Source organism: Mus musculus, chromosome 2, assembly GCF_000001635.26.
Source record: "Mus musculus strain C57BL/6J chromosome 2, GRCm38.p6 C57BL/6J".
NCBI lineage: Eukaryota > Metazoa > Chordata > Mammalia > Rodentia > Muridae > Mus > Mus musculus.
The window spans coordinates 18,742,689-18,764,624 of record NC_000068.7 but is presented as its reverse complement, the minus strand read 5'-3'; the positions used below and the strand labels follow the sequence as shown (position 1 = coordinate 18,764,624).

General features: G+C 39.4%; 1 protein-coding gene, 1 long non-coding RNA gene and 1 pseudogene across 3 annotated transcripts in view; 1 reads left to right on the top strand and 2 right to left on the bottom strand.

Annotated features, from left to right (window-relative positions):
• The first annotated feature begins 3,762 nt into the window (after positions 1-3,762).
• Gm3363 (predicted gene 3363) lies at positions 3,763-21,916 on the top strand. Its single transcript, NR_126079.1, has 5 exons — positions 3,763-4,049; positions 13,626-13,694; positions 14,410-14,575; positions 20,139-20,322; positions 21,233-21,916. It is a non-coding gene; the product is annotated as a predicted gene 3363 (long non-coding RNA).
• On the bottom strand, positions 4,697-5,733 carry Gm13333 (predicted gene 13333; annotated as a pseudogene).
• Positions 14,879-21,936, bottom strand: part of Spag6 (sperm associated antigen 6) — a 55,736-nt gene continuing 48,678 nt past the window's right edge. Inside the window, exons 12-14 of one of the 2 annotated variants that reach the window (XM_006497502.2) lie at positions 21,756-21,872; positions 19,021-19,166; positions 14,879-15,162 (exon numbers count right to left, since the gene is read on the bottom strand). In XM_006497502.2, the coding sequence (XP_006497565.1) occupies positions 15,093-15,162; positions 19,021-19,166; positions 21,756-21,872 (333 nt within the window). In that variant the 3' untranslated portion in view covers positions 14,879-15,092. The remainder of the gene's footprint in view (positions 15,163-19,020; positions 19,167-21,755; positions 21,873-21,936) is intronic. The other variant, NM_001001334.2, reaches the window with a different exon arrangement.

Below are 21,936 nucleotides of genomic sequence, written 5' to 3'. Positions count from 1 at the left end.
TTTTCAAAGAAAGAAAAAGACATTTAGGGATATCTTAGGTTATTCATATCTATGCAATATCAAACGTTATCTTAATAAAGGAACAGAAGAGTATCTCCTTAATTTATGGCTGCTAGTTCTTCCCAAATTTATGAGTATAGACAGTGTTCAGCAACCATGCAGTTTTATACTTACAAAATAGGCACTGGCCTCAGTAGTAGGTCAAAAGCTGGCCGCAATTGTGTCCCATTACTCAAACACTTTTAGAATTCTTATGCCACTAGTGTCTGAGTCACATTATTTTAAATGACATGTTCAGTGTTAACAAATCTCCACCCCCCCCCCCCGAGCAGATCAAACTGTTAGAAATATCTGAAGGTCACTTGCAACCACAGCTAGCTTACCGGCATTGTTTAACAGGTGAGATTTCAATGAGAAGGAAGGAAATTGAGTGAACTGAGCAGCACATAAAACACAACAACCAAACCACCACCATCATCATCATCATCACCACCATCATCGTCGTCATTGTCGTCAAGAAAGGACTGAAGAATGATTGCATGAGAAATGGATGAATTAGATAGAGACCAATAAAATGGATCAATTCAAAAAGAAAGGTCAAGGAGGAGAAATCCCTGAATTTTTTATTTAATGAAATATACAGAGCATAAATAAAACTACAAAACACAAAGGAGACAGCAGTGATAAGGAGTATGTTTTAAAATTACCTTAATTATAATTAATTATTAATTATAATTACTATGTAATTATATTTTTGAGTACAGTTACATGAATGAATCACAATTTTTCACTCCCTAATTGGTAACCAATTAGACCGTTATCCAGTATTCTGCCATCACATAGCAGTGGAATGTCTTTGCTTATTATTTAGGAGAAGACATCATTGAATGTTTTTACCTATTAGTTAGATTGATGCCTAGTAATGAAAATAAATTTCAGTATCTGAGTATGTATTTCTAAGCCTTTATCCAGAAGGGTAGAATTTGTATCAATTTGAAAGTATATGCAAAAAACATGTGGAAGGTTTGAAGGTGGTGGACGGACGAGTGCCATTTTATTCTTTCCTCTACTTCTGTTCTCGTCTTAAAATTTTTATACTTAATTATAGAACCATAGAAGCATTTTCATTAAAATCAAATATGAGGATACCTGTTATCACTGTTATTTAAATTTATGTTGAAATACCTAAAAAGATAGAATGTAAATATCAGGGAGACTATGTCAAAGCGATGGGGAAATGCTTTTATTTGTAGGTCATTCTTTTGCCTATAAAAATCTTAGAAACCTAGTTGAAAAGCTACTGTAGAATATTGAAGAGAGGCTTGAGAGACAGTTTTAGTGGATAAAAGTGTTTGCGGTGTAAATATGGGAACCTGAGTCTGAATCTCCAGCACCCAGGTAAAAAAGCCAGGTGTGTGTGTGTGTGTGTGTGTGTGTGTGTGTGTGTACTCATGTAACTGCAGCACCGAAAGCAGACATGGGCAGAATCTAGGAGCATTTTTAGCCAGCCAGCCTATCTAAACCAGCAGGCTTCAGGTTCAGTGAAAGACTCCATGGAAAGAAATAAGATAGGGTTATAGAATGGGACAGCCGACCACCATCCTCCTCTAGCCTCTAGGGGTGTATACACAGGTGTGTACATCTATACAAATGCACACCCACATAGAATGCAAACATACACCATATACATAGATACATATATATCTAAGTATATGCATTTATGTATGTGTGTATATATATGTATATATATGTGTGTTACATATAAAAAGGTTTTCCAGTAATTTACCAATTAACTGCTTAAAAAGATTCTATGCAAAATAATAAAATGATCCTATTTACACATAAATAATGTTGGCAAAAACTGAAAGAGATCTATACCCACAAAGGAAAGGGAGGCAAAGTTATGAATAGGTTAAGATGTATATGCTCCTAGGTAAATATTTGCAATTTTAACCAAAAAATCCAGTGGGACAGGTTTGAATTGAAACAATAACTATCTGAAGGAAAAAAACAGAGTAACCAGGATAGATCTGATCATGAATAATAACAGGGATATTCACTGTACCAGATGTTAATATATATTATAAAGCCATAATAATTACAGCAATATTGAATTACTGAAAAAAGGTTGACAAATAGATTGATATTTTGGGGTAGATAGCTCTGAATTCAATATGCCAGTAAATGAAGCATCACTAATGGGGCGGGCATGGATTATCAACAAGCAGTACTAGGAATACTGGCCAGTCACTGGAGGGACTCTGAATGCATCTTCATCCATACTGAAATCCGTCTCAGGTTAAAGAGGGAGGTATAAAACAGAAGCTGTCATGGAAGAGAAATACACCACAAAATTATGGAAGAAATAGATGTATACATAGAATTGTTTAGATCAGATCAGCTATGCCAAAAGTCATAAATAATAAGTTGTAACATGAGTATTTGTGAGGAATATCAAGTACGAGAGGTAGCATTTCCATCTTAGAGCCTTCTGGAAATCTTTATGAACAATACATCAATGTATCTATATATCAGTATATGAAGGTCACTTAGAAGAGCGTTTATCTGGAAGGTTCGCTCATCCCATTTTTTTTTTTTTTGAATGCTCAGATTTTTGTTGTCTGTAGATTTTATTTGTATATTTTGTTGTTTGTATACTTTGCTTTTTCTCAACTCATTCTCTTCTACAGGGTAGCGTTTAGGTTGTAAGTGCTTCTTTCTCCAGTTTCTTTTTCAAAAATGTCCCTGGGACTTCGTGCTTCCCTTCACTCTCTTCCAGAGAGGTAAGTTTTTACAGTTATCCTGAGATCTATAAAACGACAATAATGTAAACGATATGGAGACTATTGCATGACAGTGAAAAACATCTTATATTACGACAATACTTTGGCCTACAAAACTTTAGAGACCCAGTTTGTCTTTTTGTAATCCCATCTCCCAGACTAGAAAGGAAGGTTTCTGTGTGTCCGCATGTGCACACATATACCTTTTAAGCACAAATCGATAACAGAGTGAAAAACCAACATAAACAAGCCATGAACTATGTTCAGTGATGAAGCCATGGGAGTGAGGATTATTCTAAACCAGCGTGCTCACATCTTGCAGCTCTGGCCCTTACCTGCCACAGACTGCACGCAGGGGCTAGAGCTTAACTGTAGCACCATCCAAATAAAAACAGTCCCAGAAGCCTTGGGCAAAACAGACCAGACCCACACCTAAGAGGAAGAACCCTGACTTCAGGGGAACCCTGCCTGAGCCCTGCCTTTGTGTTGGCACTTGCAGGGAACTGAGACTGTTGTAAGCATCTTCTGACCATGTGGTCCACAGGATTGCCCCGTGTAACCACTGCCAAACACGCCTAGCATTTATGTAGTTTCATTGTCTCTATTTTCTATATTATGGGACTGAAGTACAGAGAAGCAAAGCACCCCGCTATAGCTCACTCAGATGGAAAATGGTGGGTAAGTCTGTGGTTTGAGCTTTTGTAGGAGTTCTTATGATCCTCAAAACTTTGTGAGGGAGTCAAGAAAAATAGCCTTCCCAATTTCTACCAAGACAATGCAGGCAGGAATGGGTTATCGGGAGTAATACACTTTTGTTCAGTGATCAGAAAGAAACAGCAGAACAAGGAGTGACTGGAGGGAAAGCAAGGCTTGCGAAGCCCAGGTCAGAGGGGAAAGTGCTCTGAACTTTTAATAGATGAAATACATGCTCCATACAGGGGAAGAGGACGGGCAGATGGGGGTGGGGGGTGGGAAGTGGGAGGATACCCTGAGTTCAGTGAGAACGAAGACCATGCCAGTCCTAGAACTCTCAGGTCCAGAGCGGTGTAGCTATTAGACAGTACATGATCACACCCACACTGTTTCCCGTTGTTTATGGAGTATCGCTGCTTATGTATCGCTCCCTCATTGTGTGCAACTGTTTATCTAAGACACTTGTTAATTTATATCTCTGCTTATTTACAGAGGCTGTGTTAGTTTAGTTGAATGGAAAGCACCACGATGAAGTTGCAGTTGAGCGGTAGGATTTTTCCCTACTTTCGGAATGTAAGTGTGGTACTGAAGCCGCTTTTAGAGCTTTAGAACTAAAGCGCTAACTTTTGGCCTCAGAACTTGCTGCTTGATTTTTAAATCACATTTTGAAAAAAAAGATTCTGAAATATTCTAGAAGTGGCCTTCCAAGAAACATGCATCTGATGACAAATGTATATACATTTGATAAAGTCCCTTTGTTAAGATTGTCACTTACTTGATTTTCATCTGGCTAATTTGATAGGTATCTAAACTGATGCATTGTTAAAAAGACTTTAGTTCTTTGTAATTTAAAATTGATGCTTATCTGTCAGCTAGAAGGTGAATTTGTATACCTTTTTTATGTTTCAACATTGTCCAAAAGTTTTGTTTAAAAGTATGTCCCTATCAGATTTATCATTACAAATATAGTCTTTTTAGTAGTAACACATTTTTATAAATAACTTCTGTAAATGAATAGAAGTTTTAAATCCTCTCCCAAAGTAGCGAACTCCACATAATAAACTCTCCCCAGCTTGTCCTCTAAACACATGAAAGGTCTTTGGTGACTTACAGCAACCAAACAAGTTCTTAGTATTTCATCTCATACCCCTTTTGGAGGTTTTGTTGTTTTGTTTTTTGTTTTTTGGTTTTTTTTTTTTCTGTTGTTTTTTTTTTTTTTTAACTGGGCAGTGTTTTATTTTCCTTTACAACTTAATAAATACTTTTTGATGACTGCACATAGGGTACAGCTGCTCGGTAATTCAGAAAGATCCCAGTGACGGTATTTTCCTGACAGTGTGGTCTTCAGTGTTGAGTGGAATGAGTTATGTGAATGACATCACTGTCAAACTAGTAAGACCAGCATTTATGCACCCATCGCTTTCAGGATTGTTGGTAACTTGGGCATACTTTCCCCAAATAACCTTGCCTCCTTGTGTCACAAGGCCCAACTCTCTCACATTCACTTCAGTAACTGTACCTTTGGTGATCACACCCAGGGTTGTATATAATGGGGATGAAGGATTCTTTTTCACACCGAATATAGGCAGGCAAAAGGTAGCTTTCAGCTCAGGGTGTGTGACATGGGCTTTTTTTGAAACCCATTGGCCTAATGAACCTTTCATATTTAGGTGGTTTTCTTGTAAAGCCATCACCAACAGAGCAGACGTTAGTTACCATTCTCTTCCATGCCTCCTTTTTTCTTTCTCCTGTTTGAATAACTTCCAATACTTCTGCTTCTCCTTGGGCATGAACTTTATGTAGAGGGAACTCCTGTTTTCCCACCTTTTCTTTCCATTTCTTCTTAATCATGTTAGAAAGTACTTTTGCTCTGGACTGCCCCTCTCTGTCCAGCAGATAGGTGGGGATGCTCCCTGCGGCGTCTTCCCATCATCCTTCTGCCTGGTGTTTCTCTTCTCATGCATCTTAATAGTCTTTTTCATTTGTATTTTCTCGGCATGGCGCTGTTTATGGTAGAGCTTAGCCTTCAGGCCAATCTTTATTTTTTTTTTTTCCTTTGAATGTTCACTGGCCTCTCGACCTTCTTTCTTTCTCTTTTTCTCATGGTAGTTTAAACAATATCCATATCGTTTGCAGTGCAATTCAATATATTCATTTTGTGGCATGATGACACCCACGGAGTAGCCATCCGCAACCTCCCTGGTCTCAAAAAAACTCTTAATTTCTGGGTGTCACTGGTTCACGAGCCTGCCTCTTTTGTTTTGATTTGTTTTGTTTGAAGATTTTTAAGACTTAAATATTTGGCTGTGTCAGGGTGGGGGGATGATAAAGGGCACTCTTAATCCATGGATATAACAACCCTGTTAAGATTTTTTTTTAATTGCTAATCTGGCATGATTGTACACAGATGATTCATTCAGTGAGAATTTGGATGCTGGTGGAAATCCAGGTGAGTTTAAAGAAAGACCTGGAACTTGTGGGGAAATGCTGTCAGCAAAAGAAATGACTTCACACTTGCAGGAAAACAAACCCAGCCAACTTGAACTGTAGTATTTAAACCTGCTAAAGGCCAGTAACACATAGCACCAGGGTGGGGTGGCGGGGAAGCCAAGGGTGAAAAGTTTCTAAGCCAACGATTAAATACATGTAACTCGCTGACTAGAGTGCCCATGTGGGATTTTAATTACTAGGACATCTGTTTAGGGAAGTGTACTACTAAATAGGGATCAAATACAGAGATCAAATTACGTGTGGAGGAGAGTGGAGATGACATTCATGAGTCAGTTAGGAGCGCTATCAGCCAGGGGAAAATCAGTCCTGGCTTTACATCTCACCAACGGAGAAGCAATTAGTTTAGATTCAGGGCTGGTTAGCATCCTCGGTCATGAATTTAATTAAATAACCCACAAGTGGCAGAAAACAGAACAAACCACTGTATTTAACCATCAGTAAGACACGAAGCACAGAGATGACCCAAGCCCCTCTTCTTTCCCCTCTCCCTACAGAAACTCCTAGTGTTTTTTTTTTTCCCCAAAGGCCTCCAGGGAATTAATTGGAATTGATGGTTTAAACCAGAGAAACAGAATTTAACACTAAAATCTTTGCAAAGAGGTAATTTTAAAAATGGAAGAAAATTAAAAAGATGCAAGGATTGAGTCACCATGAGTGCCTTCCTCACGCTCAAAACAAAAGCTGATCAATTCACAGGGAATTGTGACTTTTATTGATTTTTTTTTTTCAGAGACAGGTCTTCTCTGTATAGCCCTGGCTATCCTGGAACTCACTCTGTAGACCAGGCTGGCCTCAAACTCAGAAATCCACCTGCCTCTGCCTCCCAAGTGCTGGAATAAAAGGTGTGTGCCACCACTGCCTGGCAATAATTTTTTTTAACATAACTCAGACCTACCTGCTTAGGAATGGCACCACCCACAGTGAACTGATTACTTCATCAATCAGCAATTAAGAGAATGCCCCATAGACCTGCCCGCAGGCCAACACAATGGAGACAATTTCTCTGTTGAGATTCACAAAGTAAACAGCACAGGCAGCTAAGCTTTAACTCTCCAACCCAGCCATTTTTTATTCTGTTTTAAACTTTTACCCCTGTATACCCTTGTCTTGCCTCTAGAACATTAAGTTCTATTGACTGTCTTCATAAATGTCAGGATAGGACCACTGGATATACATTAACCTCATCCTGTTGAAATAATTACATACACTTTGCTTCTGGGATTATCTGACTTCTCTTATTTTGGGATCCTATCCTTATTTCTGTCAAGGAGCCCCCATTCTATAACTACCTCTCTTCCAGTGAGCCCTACGTGCAGAGACAGTCTCCACTGAGATCCTTGGTAATGTTACCCTTTTGAATATATTTTATCACCATGGTATGTCCTGGTATATCTCTACAGATCGCACCTGACTGGTCAGTTTTCCATCCTTACATAGTATGACCCTTGGAGCTGTTAGTACCATTTATCACACTACTGTGACAGTTGTACCATTTCAAAATTTTGAACAACAGGCTATTTGTTTCCTCTAGGTTTCCATAAGCCACCCTGGCACGCATGGTCTTTGCCAGCGACAAATCCTTTATCCTGATAAGAGTTCCTGCTGTGAATGAACTCTCCCGTGTGTAAGAAATGCTACCCAATATTCTCTGTGATTGTAGTACTAGCAAGGTATGAAAATAAGTCAGAATTTTCCCTTTGTGTGCAGTCATCACTACAATAAGGACATCCTGCAAGAACAGAGACCGGCTCTATCGCAGCCTACTAACCTGGGGAATCAGGGCACAGCACATTGCTTTCCTACCTGCTGGCTCGACCACTACAAGATGGTGTCAGATCCCCTGGATCTGGAGTTACACATGGTTTTGAGCCCCAGAAGGAGATGCTAGTCTAACGCTGGTCTTCTCCACAAGTAACAGCACTCTGCAACTGCTGACTCATCTCTCCAGCCCCTCACTTAGTATCTCGGCAAACTTTAACTATGGACTTACTATAGAATATTCTTTTTGGTCAAGTGGGAAATAACGGAAAATGTCAATTCCTTTTATTGAGATTTAATTTGAATTTTTAATTTTTCAGGTTAATTTATTTATACCCAGGGTTACCTGAAATGCTTTTCTAAATAGCACTTCACAGAAGTCAGAAGAGTAGAGAGTAGACTTTCATTGATTGCTATGGAGTCCAGCATTGCAGTTCATTGTTTACACAAAGGCACTGGTATAGCCTGGGTGTCATGGCTAAGCCATGGACATCATAAATTTGCATATTTACAAAGAGAATTTTCCAGCAGATGGCAGTCAAGTGTCTTATTTTAACAAAATAATATTATTACAACAAGGTGTGCCAATGGAAATAAAATGTCTTGAGGATTGGTCAGCCTTTTCAACTCAAAGCCGTGTAGACTGATGGTGGCTTCCTGCCCTGCCAAGTCCTGTGTTTCTTCAGCTTCGTTTAACCCTCAGAGTTGAATGGAAGAGATGCTGTTGGTAAATTGACCACAGACTCACTAGGAGGAGCACAGTAGTTTGGGGATTCTCATGTGGACTTGGTCTCCTTAAAACTATGGTTCCTTCTACACTACACTATTTTAGAAAACAAAAGCATCAGAACATGAAAATATTTGGCTGGCCATAGTGAGAAAGTTGACTCGGCCTAAATCAGTCAGGCATCAGAGGCCCTGGTGCCTTTCAACCCAGCCTGCTGCTCCTTCTGCCTGCTGCATGCTTGCTAGAGTGCTGGCAACACTGGGAGCTGGAGAGAACAGAGCAATAACACAGTTTACATTACTCTATACCTGCCACAGAAATATGTAAAATGAAGAACTTAATATAGGTTGCAGTCATTCACGAGCTGCTGGACATCTTCATATCCAGCAAACTTTGAATACACGTTTACCATCAGTAATATGTTTTATATTTTAGTATAACTTTTTTCCAAAAAATATCTATATCTATACTAGACCATTTTATGGTGGTGGTATAGTAATATTCTTGACCCAGCATTCAGTTAAAATTACTATAGAAGATATGCCAATTGTGAATAAAAAAATTCAGAAATAAATATTTTTTATGCTGATTCCTAGATTAATCACTGAGGATTTCCCTTAAGCCCACTTAGAGAAAAGTGAAAACTGTGCTCTATAAAACGAAGGAACTGCTGTGCCTCTGGGAATTTTATTTTAAAATTCTTGAATAACATGGACACTTTTTCCCTGCTTTTTCTAACTGTGCAAGGCTTAGAAGCACTTGAAGCTCTGATAGCCCGCCCCCCTGGGTCCTGAGATGTGGGATGTGTTTCTCCCTTCCTTCCACCTTTCACACCATCAGTGACATTTACAAACAAAACCTTGCAGTCTTTAAAGCAGTACCACTGACTGGGTGTAACTTTATAGCCTACGGGACTGATTAAAAACAAAATGATGTCTTCGTATTTTTTCATATAAAAAACTCAAAAGGTTTTGAAGCAATTAGAAAATACAACAGCTATAGATACAGACTTGTAACTTGATCCTGTCAATCTCTGGGAAGCTAACTACAAATGAAGTTTTCTCCACATCAAAGTTAGTCGCCAAATAAGCCCTAACATTTGCTAGCATTTCTCTTAAAGGGACTGTTACAGAAAATTCATCTCTTCAAGGTCAGTTTCTAAATGAGATAGCCTCACCTTGGGATTTAATGACAAGGTTTATGTTAAGAGCTTAATTTCTAGCAAATCTTTGATTCATTGGTTGGCTTGTTGTTGTTGTTGTTGTGTTGTGTTGTGTTTTGTTTTTGGAGGAACCGGTTTGAGAAGCGTATCCTGTGACTGTGGGGCTGTCGTTTGTTTTCACATCTAAGTTAAACAGGACTGCTTTGTGCTCTGTGCTTGATGGATGGTTTGCTCCCTCTGGGAAAGTGTGCACGCCAGAAAACTCCACGACGGCAGGAAAGCAGTTTCGTTCTATCATAAATCATTGGGCTTAAACCCCACACACCTAAGAAAGAGGACTGAGAGACACTTCACAACTGTTGGTCACAATGTCTAGCTTTGTCCCACCAATCATATGAAGCCTGTGGAATGAAGAGTTACAACATTGTTACCTGCTTCCGTCTAGGTTGTCTCCTGAACATCTTATGCTAGGCTGAATGCGTGTCCTCGCTCGTCCTTACTCTCTAACCGACTGGTGACTAGAACTCAGGCCTCAGTAGCCCTTTCAGAAAGGTACGACTCAGTCTCTTCCCACAACAGGTGAGGGAGCTTTGTCCGCAAAAAGAAGGCCTGGCCAACTCCATTCCTGAAGCTCCAGCAGTAATTAACCCTCACATAAGAGGAATTCTTATAGAAAGTTAAAGATGAAAAAACTACAGGGAGTGGCAGGAAGGGGTTAGTCTGTACAGACAATTGGCGTTGACCAAACTCAAACCAGCAGTGAAAATGCCCGAGAATATCATCAGTGGCAGAAATTATTTTTGCCTTGACACAAAAAGGCTTTTTAAATGCTATATTAAAAAAAAAAAGTTTTACATTGCTTAAAGTGTCTTGTAAAGAAACATTTTATACAACCGGGTATGGTGGCATATCCCCTAGAGCCAGTACTTTGAAGGCAGAGGCAAGCAGTCCTCTCAAGAGTTGGAGGCTAGCCTGGTCAACACAGTGAGTTCCAGGACAGCCAGTGCTACATGATAGACCCTGCCTCAGACAAAAGAAACAAAAAAAGAAACATAACTTAAAATGTCCTAATCCCATCTGAGCAAATTAGGAACATCTGGCAGGACAGTATTATTTTATTCCTACTATAGTACTCCTTGATAAGGGGAAAATGATGTATAAAGTAAAAATGCAGCTGCAAGGTAGAATGGAGTAACAGGAAACGAGAAGAAACTCACCACCCAATATCTAAAGCCACTGTAACCGAGGTAACTTAACTTCTGCACCATCGTGTCTGTCCCAGAGCTGCTGCTGCTGTGCTTGGTTTTGGTGGCTTACTTTGTGTGTGTCACACAGGGTTTTTTTTTTTTTTTTCTCTCTCTCATTATTATTTTTATTTTTTAGATATTATCTTTATTTACATTTCAAATGTTATCCCCTCTCCTAGTTTCCCCTCTGAAAATCCCCTATCCCCTCCTCCCTCCCCATGCTCTCCAACCCACTCACTCCCATTCCTGGTCCTGGCATTCCCCTATACTGGGGCATAGAACCTTCACAGGACCTAGGGCCTCTCCTCCCATTGATGACCGACTAGGCCATCCTCTGCTACATATACAGCTAGAGCCACAAGTTCCACCATGTGTTTTCTTTGATTGATGGTATTGTTCCAAGGAGCTCTGGGGGTACTGGTTAGTTCGTATTGATGTTCCTCCTATGGGGCTTCAGTCCCTTTCAGCTCCCTGGGTACTTTCTCTGGCTCCTTCATTGGGGACCTCATTTCTGTATTTGCCAGGCACTGGTAGAGCCTCACAGGAGACAGCTATATCAGACTCCTGTCAGTAGGCTCTTATTGGCATCTGCCCAGTGTCTGGGTTTGGTGGTTGTTTATGGGATAGAGCACCAAGTGGGGCAGTCTCTGGATGGTCATTCCTTCAGTCTCCTTCCATGGGTATTTTGTTCCCCATTCTAAGAAGGAACGAAGTCTCTACACTTTGGTCTTCCTTCTTCTTGAGTTTCATGTGTTTTGGAAATTGTATCTTGGGTATTCTAAGTTTCTGGGCTAATATCCACTTATCAGTGAGTGTATATCATGTGTGTTCTTTTCTGATTGGGTTACCTCATTCAGGATGATATCCTCCAGATCCATATATTTGCCTAAGAATTTCATGAATTCATTGTTTTTAATAGCTGAGTAGTACTCCATTGTGTAAATGTATCAGTTTCTGTATCCATTCCTCTGTTGAGAGACATCTGGGTTCTTTCCAGCTTCTGGTTATTATAAATAAGACTGCTATGAACATAGTGGAGCATGTGTCCTTATTACATGTTGGAGCATCTCCTGGGTATATGCCCAGGAGTGGAATTGCTGGATCTTCCGGTAGTACTATGTCCAATTTTCTGAGGAACTGCCAAACTGATTTTCAGAGTAGTTGTACCAGCTTGCAATCCCACCAGCAATGGAGGAATGTTGTTCTTTCTCCACATCATCGCCAGCATCTGCTGTCACCTGAATTTTTGATCTTAGCCATTCTGACTGGTGTGAGGTGGAATCTCAGGGTTGTTTTGATTTGCATTTCCCTGATGATTAAGGATGTTGAACATTTTTAGGTGCTTCTCAGCCATTGGGTATTCATTCCTCAGGTGAGAATTCTTTGTTTAGCTCTGTACCCCATTTTTTCATAGGGTTATTTGACTTTCTTGAGTCCAACTTCTTGAGGTCTTTATATATATTGGATATTAGTACCCTATTAGATTTAGGATTGGTAAAGATCCTTTCCCAGTCTGTTGGTGGCCTTTTTGTCTTACTGACAGTGTCTTTTGCCTTACAGAAGCTTTGGAATTTTATGAGGTCCCATTTGTCGATTCTCAAACTTACAGCACAAGCCATTGCTGTTCTGTTCAGGAACTTTTCCCCTGTACCCATATCTTCGAGGCTTTCCCCCTGTGCCCATATGCCCAAGGCTCTTCCCTACTTTCTCCTCTATAAATTTCAGTGTCTCTGGTTTTATGTGGAGTTATTTGATCCACTTAGACTTTAGCTTTGTACAAGGAGATAAGAATGGATCAATTTGCATTCTTCTACATGATAACCACCAGTTGTGCCAGCACCATTTGTTGAAAATGCTGTCTTTTTTCTACTGGATGGTTTTAGCTCCTTTTTCAATGATCAAGTGACCATAGGTGTGTGGGTACATTTCTGGGTCTTCAATTCTATTCCATTGATCTACCTATCTGTCACTGTTCCAGTACCATGCAGTTTTAATCACAGTTGCTCTGTAGCACAGCTTGACGTCAGGGATGGTGATTCCACCAGAGATTCTTTTATTGTTAAGAATAGTTTTTGCTATACTAAATTTTTTGTTATTCCAGATGAATTTGCAAATTACCCTTTCTAACTCTGTGAAGAATTGAGTTGAAATTTTGATGGGGATTGCATTGAATCTGTAGATTGCTTTTGGCAAGATAGCCATTTTTACTATATTAATCCTGCCAATCCATGAGCATGGGAGATCTTTCCAACTTCTGAGATCTTCTTTAATTTCTTTCTTCAGAGACTTGACGTTCTTATCATACAGATCTTTCACTTCCTTAGAGTCACACCAAGGTATTTTATATTATTTGTCACACGGGTTCTTAATCTGTCACAGAGAACCTGAAATCCTGTGTTGTCAGCTCCCCGGTGTTGAGACATCAGAGTTAAAAATACTCTTAATTAAGAATGATGCAAGCTACTCTATTTCCTCGGGTCCTTAAATGGCTTTGTAAGACAAACTAGACAGGCAGGAAAAAAGAAAGGGAAGCTACAAAATCAGGAATAAAAATTATATTCTCCTATGTAATGTGTCTAAGAAATTGCTGTAAAGAAACAAAATGGACTAAGGAATATTAATGAAGTCAGGAGTGTACATTGTACATACATAACCATGAGTTTGATCCTCAGTGCCGACACAGAAAGGAAATTACTAGGTATTCTGGTTTTACCTAAGGTTTTGTTTTTTTTGTTTTTTTAAAGAGATGGGAGATTGGTTGCTGGTTGTGAAGAAATCTTGAAAGATGCAACAAAGCTGTTTGTATGGCAGAGGTAAATACAGGAAATGGGTGCTTTCCCTCTGAGGAAACATAAATGGAGTCCAAGAAGGAAACTTTAAACCAGGTTTTCAGGGACCATCATAATGTAAGAACTTCCTGGGCTACCCTGTTCCTCTCTGTTCTTCAGGCCTTGAAGAAGTCCTTCTCAAGGAATAAACCTTTAGGGGCTAGTAAAAGATAGCTCAGTGGTTAAGAGCCCTGGCTGCTTGCTCTTCCAGAGGAACCTAGTTCAATTCCCAGCACCCACACGATGGCTTACAACCATCTGTAGCTCCAATCCCAGGCATCTGAAGTTCTCTTCTGCCTCTGTGGGCACCAGGCATGCCCTTGGTACACAGACATACACGAAGATAAAACACTCACACACATAAATTAAAAAGAGATATATCCTGTTATGCCCAAAGATATAGGCATAACAACCAAGATATGTGACTCTAAACAAAGGTTCCTAAGGTGAGAGGGGTATTGGATAGGTAGAGAAAATTTGAAAAAAAAAGTTTTTGCAACACTATCTTTAGTGTTCTATTGGACTCTACTTTGACCCCCATTACAATTTCCTAAGTGAAATGTGTTAAATCTGAGGCTGCTGCTAGCATTCTCAAATTATACCTTATTATCCCTGAATACGTAAATTCTGAAAGTTGGGAAAGTGAACCTGGGAAAGGGAATTCTAAGGACGTAATTTCTGTATCTGCAACCTTGAACAGGAATCAAGACACCCCCCCCCCGCCACCCCCCTCTCCGTGGGAATGGAGAGCTGGATTGTCAGGGTGCATGGAAGTCGAGAAACAACTTCATGCAGGGTGAGAAGAAAGCAGTTCCAGAGCCAGGACTAAAGAGGAGGGCTTTCCCAGATTCTCAGGGAAAAGGCAGGTGAGTGATCTGCAGATCTCTTGAGCTGATTCAGTGCTCTTAAGTGGCCACGCACAACTCCTTTCTTAGGGCCTGGCACCCCCATACCCACTCCATCCCCAGTCATCATTTCTCTCTCCACACTCTTTTCTGTCTTTCTGTGAAACTGGCAAGGTCAGGTTTCCTTACCTATTTGATCTGTGAGGACGTAACTAAAGGTTTTCAAACAGCATGTCTCATTTACATCCAGTCCCAAGGATGCGTGTGTTGTGTTGTGTTTTATGTGTTTTATAGAAAAATAAATACCTTAAAACCCTGTATTGACTTTTAAGTTTTTCTTTATTCATGCAAATGATTATAACTAGTCTTTTCATACATTGCAGCTAATAATTTCTAAAGGATTACATAAATATAGAGAACATTAAAACATTTCACATCGAAGAAAGCTAGGGTGTACTTGTTTCAGACATTTTAGAAAGATCTTTAACAATTGTTATCCTTACTCTCCTGTGAATCTGAGTATTATAATATACTTCGTTCAGTTAATAAGAGGCTGATAGCTGTCGATCCTCTGCAGAAGTATGTCTGAGTATCCAGGAGAATAGTACCTGAAAAAGAAAATTTGCTATCAAATATATGAAAATTTGTCATACATTAGGAACCAAAGAGTCTATGTAAAGAACTTATTAAAATAACGTATGGGGCTGGTGAGAAATAACTTATGACTCAACCAGTAAGGTTGGTAAGTCCATGCCTGAAGCCCATATGGGTATTAGAAGGAGAAGCAACCCAAAAGCTGACTTCCACATGCATGCTGTGGTGCACATGCACACACACATAAACAAATGTAAAGTGTTTTAAACTAAATCATTGTATGAGTGAAACTTCACATATGTTCCAGTAGTGCTAATGCATAAAGTTAGAACATGAAGAACGAGATCCCAGCTCGCAGTGCTGTACTAGACACTGAAACCCTTGAGGCCAGTGAGCGCCGTGACCAAGGACGGAGTTCCCAAGCCTCCCTTTAATCCAGTGGTAATATTTCAGAGACATTCTTGCTATCATATCAGACGAGTGCTGGGACTTAAGGATCACAGCTAATAAATGTCTTTTCTATATTAGAGTATACAGTCTGTTATTGCTAATCAACTTCTGTATTTCAATTGTCTTAGAAATCGTGTTTTAATGTATAGTTGGATCAGAACCTGTCATAATTCACATGGAAAACAATTGAACAAACACTCATATAAAATAGAAAGTTAACCATCTTCATTGCTTCTTTGGCATACATAATACCATACATTACATTTCCAGATTTCTAAATTGAGCATCTTATAAAATACTTAGTATAAAACATTAAATATATGGAGAGTGTATATGAATAGTGATATGTTGTGGAAAGAATTTACAATTACATATAAACAAGCCAAATAAAATCTTATACATATTAATGCTGGGACTTGTCCTTTGTTAGGTATCTTTATGCCTTTCTCAAGTTAGGAGGGCAAAACAGAGCTGTATTTTCTTTAATAGTGTCCCTTGTTCATAATCAATGTCAAACAGAACACACACACACACCCAAAGAATGATCTTCTTCCTGCACTCATGTGTGCACACACATACATATGCACATATTTAAATAAAAATAAAATTTTAGCTATGTGTGGTGGCACATGACTTGACTCCCAGCACTCAGGAGGTAAAGACAGGTGGATCTCTGTGAGTTTAACACCACCCTAGTCTAATAGCAAGTTTCAGATCAGCTAAGGCCACATAGCAAGCCTTGTCTCAAAAAACAATCATCAAAAAGCCACCAAATCTTGAAAAATTAGTTTCAAAGTGGGCTTATTAGTCTGGCATTGAGGAACTGGCCATTGTCTTTCAAAGTCTGAGTTAGTACAGTTGTTAAAGCTGACCCCACTTTCATTGGCTCCTCATAATGTGGTGGACACAAGACAGGTAGTTTTAAGATCTTTAAAAATGTGCTCCTTAAAATGATAACCACTAGTCACATGGGGCTAAAGAACACTAGAAATATAGCTACTATGCTTAAGAAACTAAATTTAAAATTTTAACTTCAAAACTGACAAATCAACTCTTGGAAAACACAAAACATGTTTGGAATCATTTGTGAGTCTGCTTTTCCCATGTTAGTTTCATATGATCTAAATTGAACCCAAATATTTCCAATGAGATTTACCACCTGGATTAAGATATGCTAGGAGTAACAAAATATTATACAAATGTAAAATAACTAATTTTATATTTATTACAAGTTAAAATGATAAGAGTTAGATAATTGGAGTCTTAAAAATTATTAAAACATATTTGCCCTTTCATTTTACTTTCTTAAATGTGACTAACAGAAAATTGGAAATTACATATGTGGCTCATATTATATTTTTACTGGACATAGTTAAACTAAAAGTCGCACTATATCAATCAGGATGTATCTATAATTCTTGAGGCTTTACTAGACTCCTTTCCAAGCTTACTGCCATTGCCAAATGTCCTTCACCAAAGACCTCAGAGACTTCATAGTCTCTAGGACTCCCAGCAACCAAGAAGTGACTAAACATCCCCAGATCATCAACAGAGCAGGCACTTAGAATTGCCCAGCCCCTCATAGCTGCAACCAACTCCATGTGTGTCTCAAAATACAGACCCATAAATAAAGATATCAAGTTATTCATTTACCATAAGAAAGACCTCGTTCCAGCTACTATGGTGGTAAGGAATTTAACAGTAGTTTCCTATTAGGAAAAGCTATGTAACTCCAGCTCAACAATAAAAGGCATTTTAAATACATTGCAATAATTTTATACTTATAAATTTGGAATGAGCACTTTGCTTGCTATGCATTTATTATCAAAACAAATAGCAAAAAATAAGTGCCCAAGCACTACTATATAATGTCTCTAATATGATTATAAGATTAAATTTGATTTACCTAATAATGCTACTTAATCTCAAGAGGAAAAAAGTGATAACAGAGAGACCCCAAAAGGGACAATAAGACATGTTGCCTGCATTGGACTCTTACTCATTTAAGCCCTTTGATTATGATGTCATTTGATTCTAAATAGTTAATAACATTTACAAATACAGAAATTCTAGCTTAAAGGATGAAATAATTGTCTTCAAGGTCATTAGAAAATAATAAGAACTGCGATAGGAACCTAGGTCTGTCTGACACACCACAGGAGCTGAGTTTTCCTCAAAGAGTAACAACAGCAGCTAAGTGAGAAACTCCTTCCCTGGAGCTGTCACAGTCAGTGCTAAGCTAAGCCATCTCAAATGGCCTTTAGTGTAAGCAGATGAACCCTATCCCAGACTGGGAGGAAGCTGGGTTCTGAATGGAGCGTTTCCTTCCTGGGGGCCTTTAGCTTGCCCTTTGTTTTCTCCATTCTTATTTTGTTTTTTAGAACAGTGAATTGAAAGTTATCTTAAGATTACACAAAATAGTATTCTTCCTGAATGCACATACATCCATGTACAAAGGCAAACTTTAATAAAATGTTTTGTTGTATAGCTTTTGTTAGTCATGTGTTTTTATATATGCTATGACATACTACTCCTTTGACATCATATACTAATGTACTAATATTTTTTAAACTAACTTATTGGAATTGTTTCAAGTTCTCATAAGCCTCTCAAGAATGCATAACTTGTCTGGAGAGATGGCTCAGCAGTTAGAAGCACACACTGCTCTTGCAGAGGACCCACGTAAGAACCTGAGTCCAGGGGACCTGTCTGGGGGCACCTGTATTCATGTGCACATACACAGACATGGAATTGTAAGATTCTAAAAAGAACTCAAGCCAGGCTTAGTAGCACATGGCTCTAATCCCAGTACTTGAGAGGAGAGGCTAATAGGGAAGGGTTAGTGAATGTCTAATCTATATATCAAGATCATCTCAAACAACAAAATGTACAGTTGCCTCCCCCTCCTCTTTCTCCTTCTCTTCCTCCTCTTCTTCCTCCTCTTCATCCTCCTCCTTTTTCTTCTTTCTCCTCATTTTCTTTTTATTCCTAACCCTCACCCTCTTCTTTTTCTTCTTTTGTACGTATGTTACATGCACTCTGTGTGTGTGTGTGTGTGTGTGTGTGTGTGTGTGTGTGTGTGTGTGTGTTCTATGCACATGTGATGTGTGTGGACATAAGCACATCACTCACCTCCTTGATTTGGGGACAGAATATCTCAGTGAATCAGTCACATTGACATCAGTTATCTGGCTGGCTTGTCACTTCCATGTTCTAGCTGTATCTGCCTCTAATACCTTGGCTATGTGTGGCCCAGGTTCTACACGAGTGTAGGGATTCACACTTGAGCCCTCTTGCTTACATACCAAGCATTTATCACTGAGCCATATTTCCAGCCCCCCAAAGTCTACATTTTGACACAGATATGAAAACCAAAAAAAGTGGTTTGTAATATGGAGCTGCTTAACATCAACTTTTCTCACCTTACTATTTCCTCTGGGTAGCAGCTGTTGATGTTGTTGATATACTCTTGGAGGATGGAACCAGGTTCTGCTTTGATCTCTTGGATCTTTTTAAGTCCACCACTTGTTACAAAAAGCCGACGAGCTTTGCTGTCATGTGGCAGCACCTTGAGGATAGAAACAGATACAAATGTAATCTTTACTTTTCCAAGTCAGGTTATTTCTCTTCAAAAGTTATATTGTATCAGAATTAATGCAGAAGAGAACTTTTCAGTCAGTACCTATAACTTAAAGAGGTGATGATTTGAAGTAAAATACATTCTTTTTCAAAGTACATTAACCCTCATGTAGTAGAGACCAAATAAAGGTATGTGGTGAGTAACACTGGTGGAGACCTACTCATATCTAAAGCTGCATGGATCTGAAGTCTCCCTGCTCTTCCGGAAGTGAAAGCAAGCTTGGTAACAAGGAAGAGAGGGGCCCCTCCCATCATCTCCTAAATACATCTCCAAGTTCCAGACTCACGAGGCTTTACCCCAAGCTTTGTCTCCAGAACATCAAAACGTGAAAGCTATGTGATCATTTGCATTTCCCACTGAGGAAACATCCCCTTGCCTGGTTAACTCTTACCCACTGTTTAATACTCAGCTTGAATAGTATTTCCTTTAAGAAAGTACAGGCTGGGTATGGTGGCATACATCTGTATCTCAGCAGACAAAGGCCAGAGGATCATGAGCTAATCGGATTATGAACTAAAGGTCAATCGAGACCATATAATGACACCCTATCTTTAAAAGACAAAGGCAGTTCAATGATAACATTTGACAAGCATGTACAGGTCCCTGGGTTTGATCCAAAGCACTGGAGATAGAGGTGGGGGGATGAAGGAGGAGAAATGAGAGATAGAGGGGAGAAGGAGGCAGAAAAAAAATGACCTTGTTTATAATAAATAGCATTAAAACTGACTACTCGACTGAGTTTGTTTTCTCTCATTAACTAAAGAAACCTTAGTTGGCTTTAAACACATGACGTTTTGTTTGCTTGTTTTCTTATTATTGGGGGTGGGCACACATGCCACAGTGTGCACATGGAATCAGAAAACAACTTGTAAAGTTGGTCCTCTCTCCATCTTCATACAGGCTCCAGGGACAGCACTCTGGTGAAACCTGGGTGGCAAGTGTCTGTGCTTACTGAGAAAGCTCACCAGCCCCAACCTGGGCTGTTGTTTTAACGTTCTATCCATATTAGAGGGTTGCACAAGCTATAACACATGGATGGAAGCCAGAAGACAACTTGCAGGAGTTGACTCTCTCCATTCACCAGGTGGGTTCCTGATCACATGAGAATTGGCAGGTGAGATGGGAACACATTTACCTGTTGAGTCATGTCACTAGGCCCAAATGTCGTGCCTTTTAAAAACAGTTTTTGCTTTCATTCTGGGTATATTTATGTTCCTTAGATTGAGCTAAACTCTTACCATATGCTACTCATTTAATCTCTACAACCATCTATAGAGAAAGTACCCTTAATCTGGTCTTATGTGTAAACAAACAAAGGTTTAGAGGGTCAAGACTTTCCTTAGAATTAGAGGTGTAACTTAGAATACAGTTATAGTTGTATTCCAAGCTAGAGCAGCCGCCATGTGTGTGGCTTTAAGTGCCATCCTCAGTACCAAAAACAAAACAAAAAACGTAAAGCAGCAGAAAGGAGGCTAAACACTGTAGCTCATGATTGTTCAGGTCCCAACTCCTTTCATTTGTTCTTGGGTTTGTTGTTTTTTTATTTTTGTTTGTTTGTTTGTTTGTTTGCTTGCTTGCTTATTTTTGAGAGGGTCTCAATTTGCAGCCCTGTCTAGTCTCAAACTCTCTGTGTAGATCAGGCTGGCTTCAAATATACAGAGGTCCACCTGCCTCTGCCTCAGTCTACATGGTAATAATTTATTTTTCATAATGTGTGTAGTGTTTTGTATTTAATTCTGTGTACCATGTACATGCGACCATGGAGACCAGAAGAGGCCATGGATTCCCTGGGAATGAAGTTATAGGCAGTTGTGAGCTGCTGTGTGGGTGCTGGGAATTGAAGCCAGGTCGGAGGAACAGGCAGTATTCTTAAGAGCCGAGGCATATCCACAGCCCCCGCTGACTCTGCTTTAAGTCAGATATGCAGAGTATAGTTTGACTATCCCGACTGTTAGTATTGTAACACGGCCGCTCTCTCCATCCTTTTCTGTCAGATCTGCCTTCTTGGCTCTGCACTCTGGCAGCTCAACCTTCTGCACTACTGTCAATCTGCAATGATCTATAAAGCATGACAGTTACATTTGGTGAACTGTTCATAAGAAGTCACTGTGTGCCAGATGACTGAAAGCATCTCCAGTACAGAGTTTCTAAAATGTGTTTCAGTGGCTCCAAGACCATTTTCCTTTTCTAAAGAAGTTCCTATGCTAAAAGCAAGACTAAAGGACCCTGAAAACTACTAAAAGGTAGGTTCTAGCATCAACCATCTAGAGAGTAAGGTTTCCTACGTGTCAGCTTCTTCTTGCCTTCTATATTGTTTAAGGAGATAGTACAGAAGTTGAGAACTATATGACAAAGGATGAAGCGGTTCATTTGTCTGTGACCTGTATCAACTGAGATTGGTGAGAACTGAGTCTTAAACAGTAAAGCCCAGAGCCAACCTTACAGAAGGAATCAGACAAGCAAGCTCACAGATATTGTTCGTGTTCTTCCCTTTCCCAGGCTATGAGAGTTTCTCACCTTACTGAACTGTCCAGCGACATACTTCAGGATATTGGGAGGCGCATCATAGAGAAACGGCTCAAGCGCCGGGAGGTAGGTGCATTTTTGGATGATATTCTTTATGGCCTTTTTACTCTGTTGAGATACAAAGCACAATAAATAAAAATCTTGGCAACTCATGTCTCATATTTCTGGAATT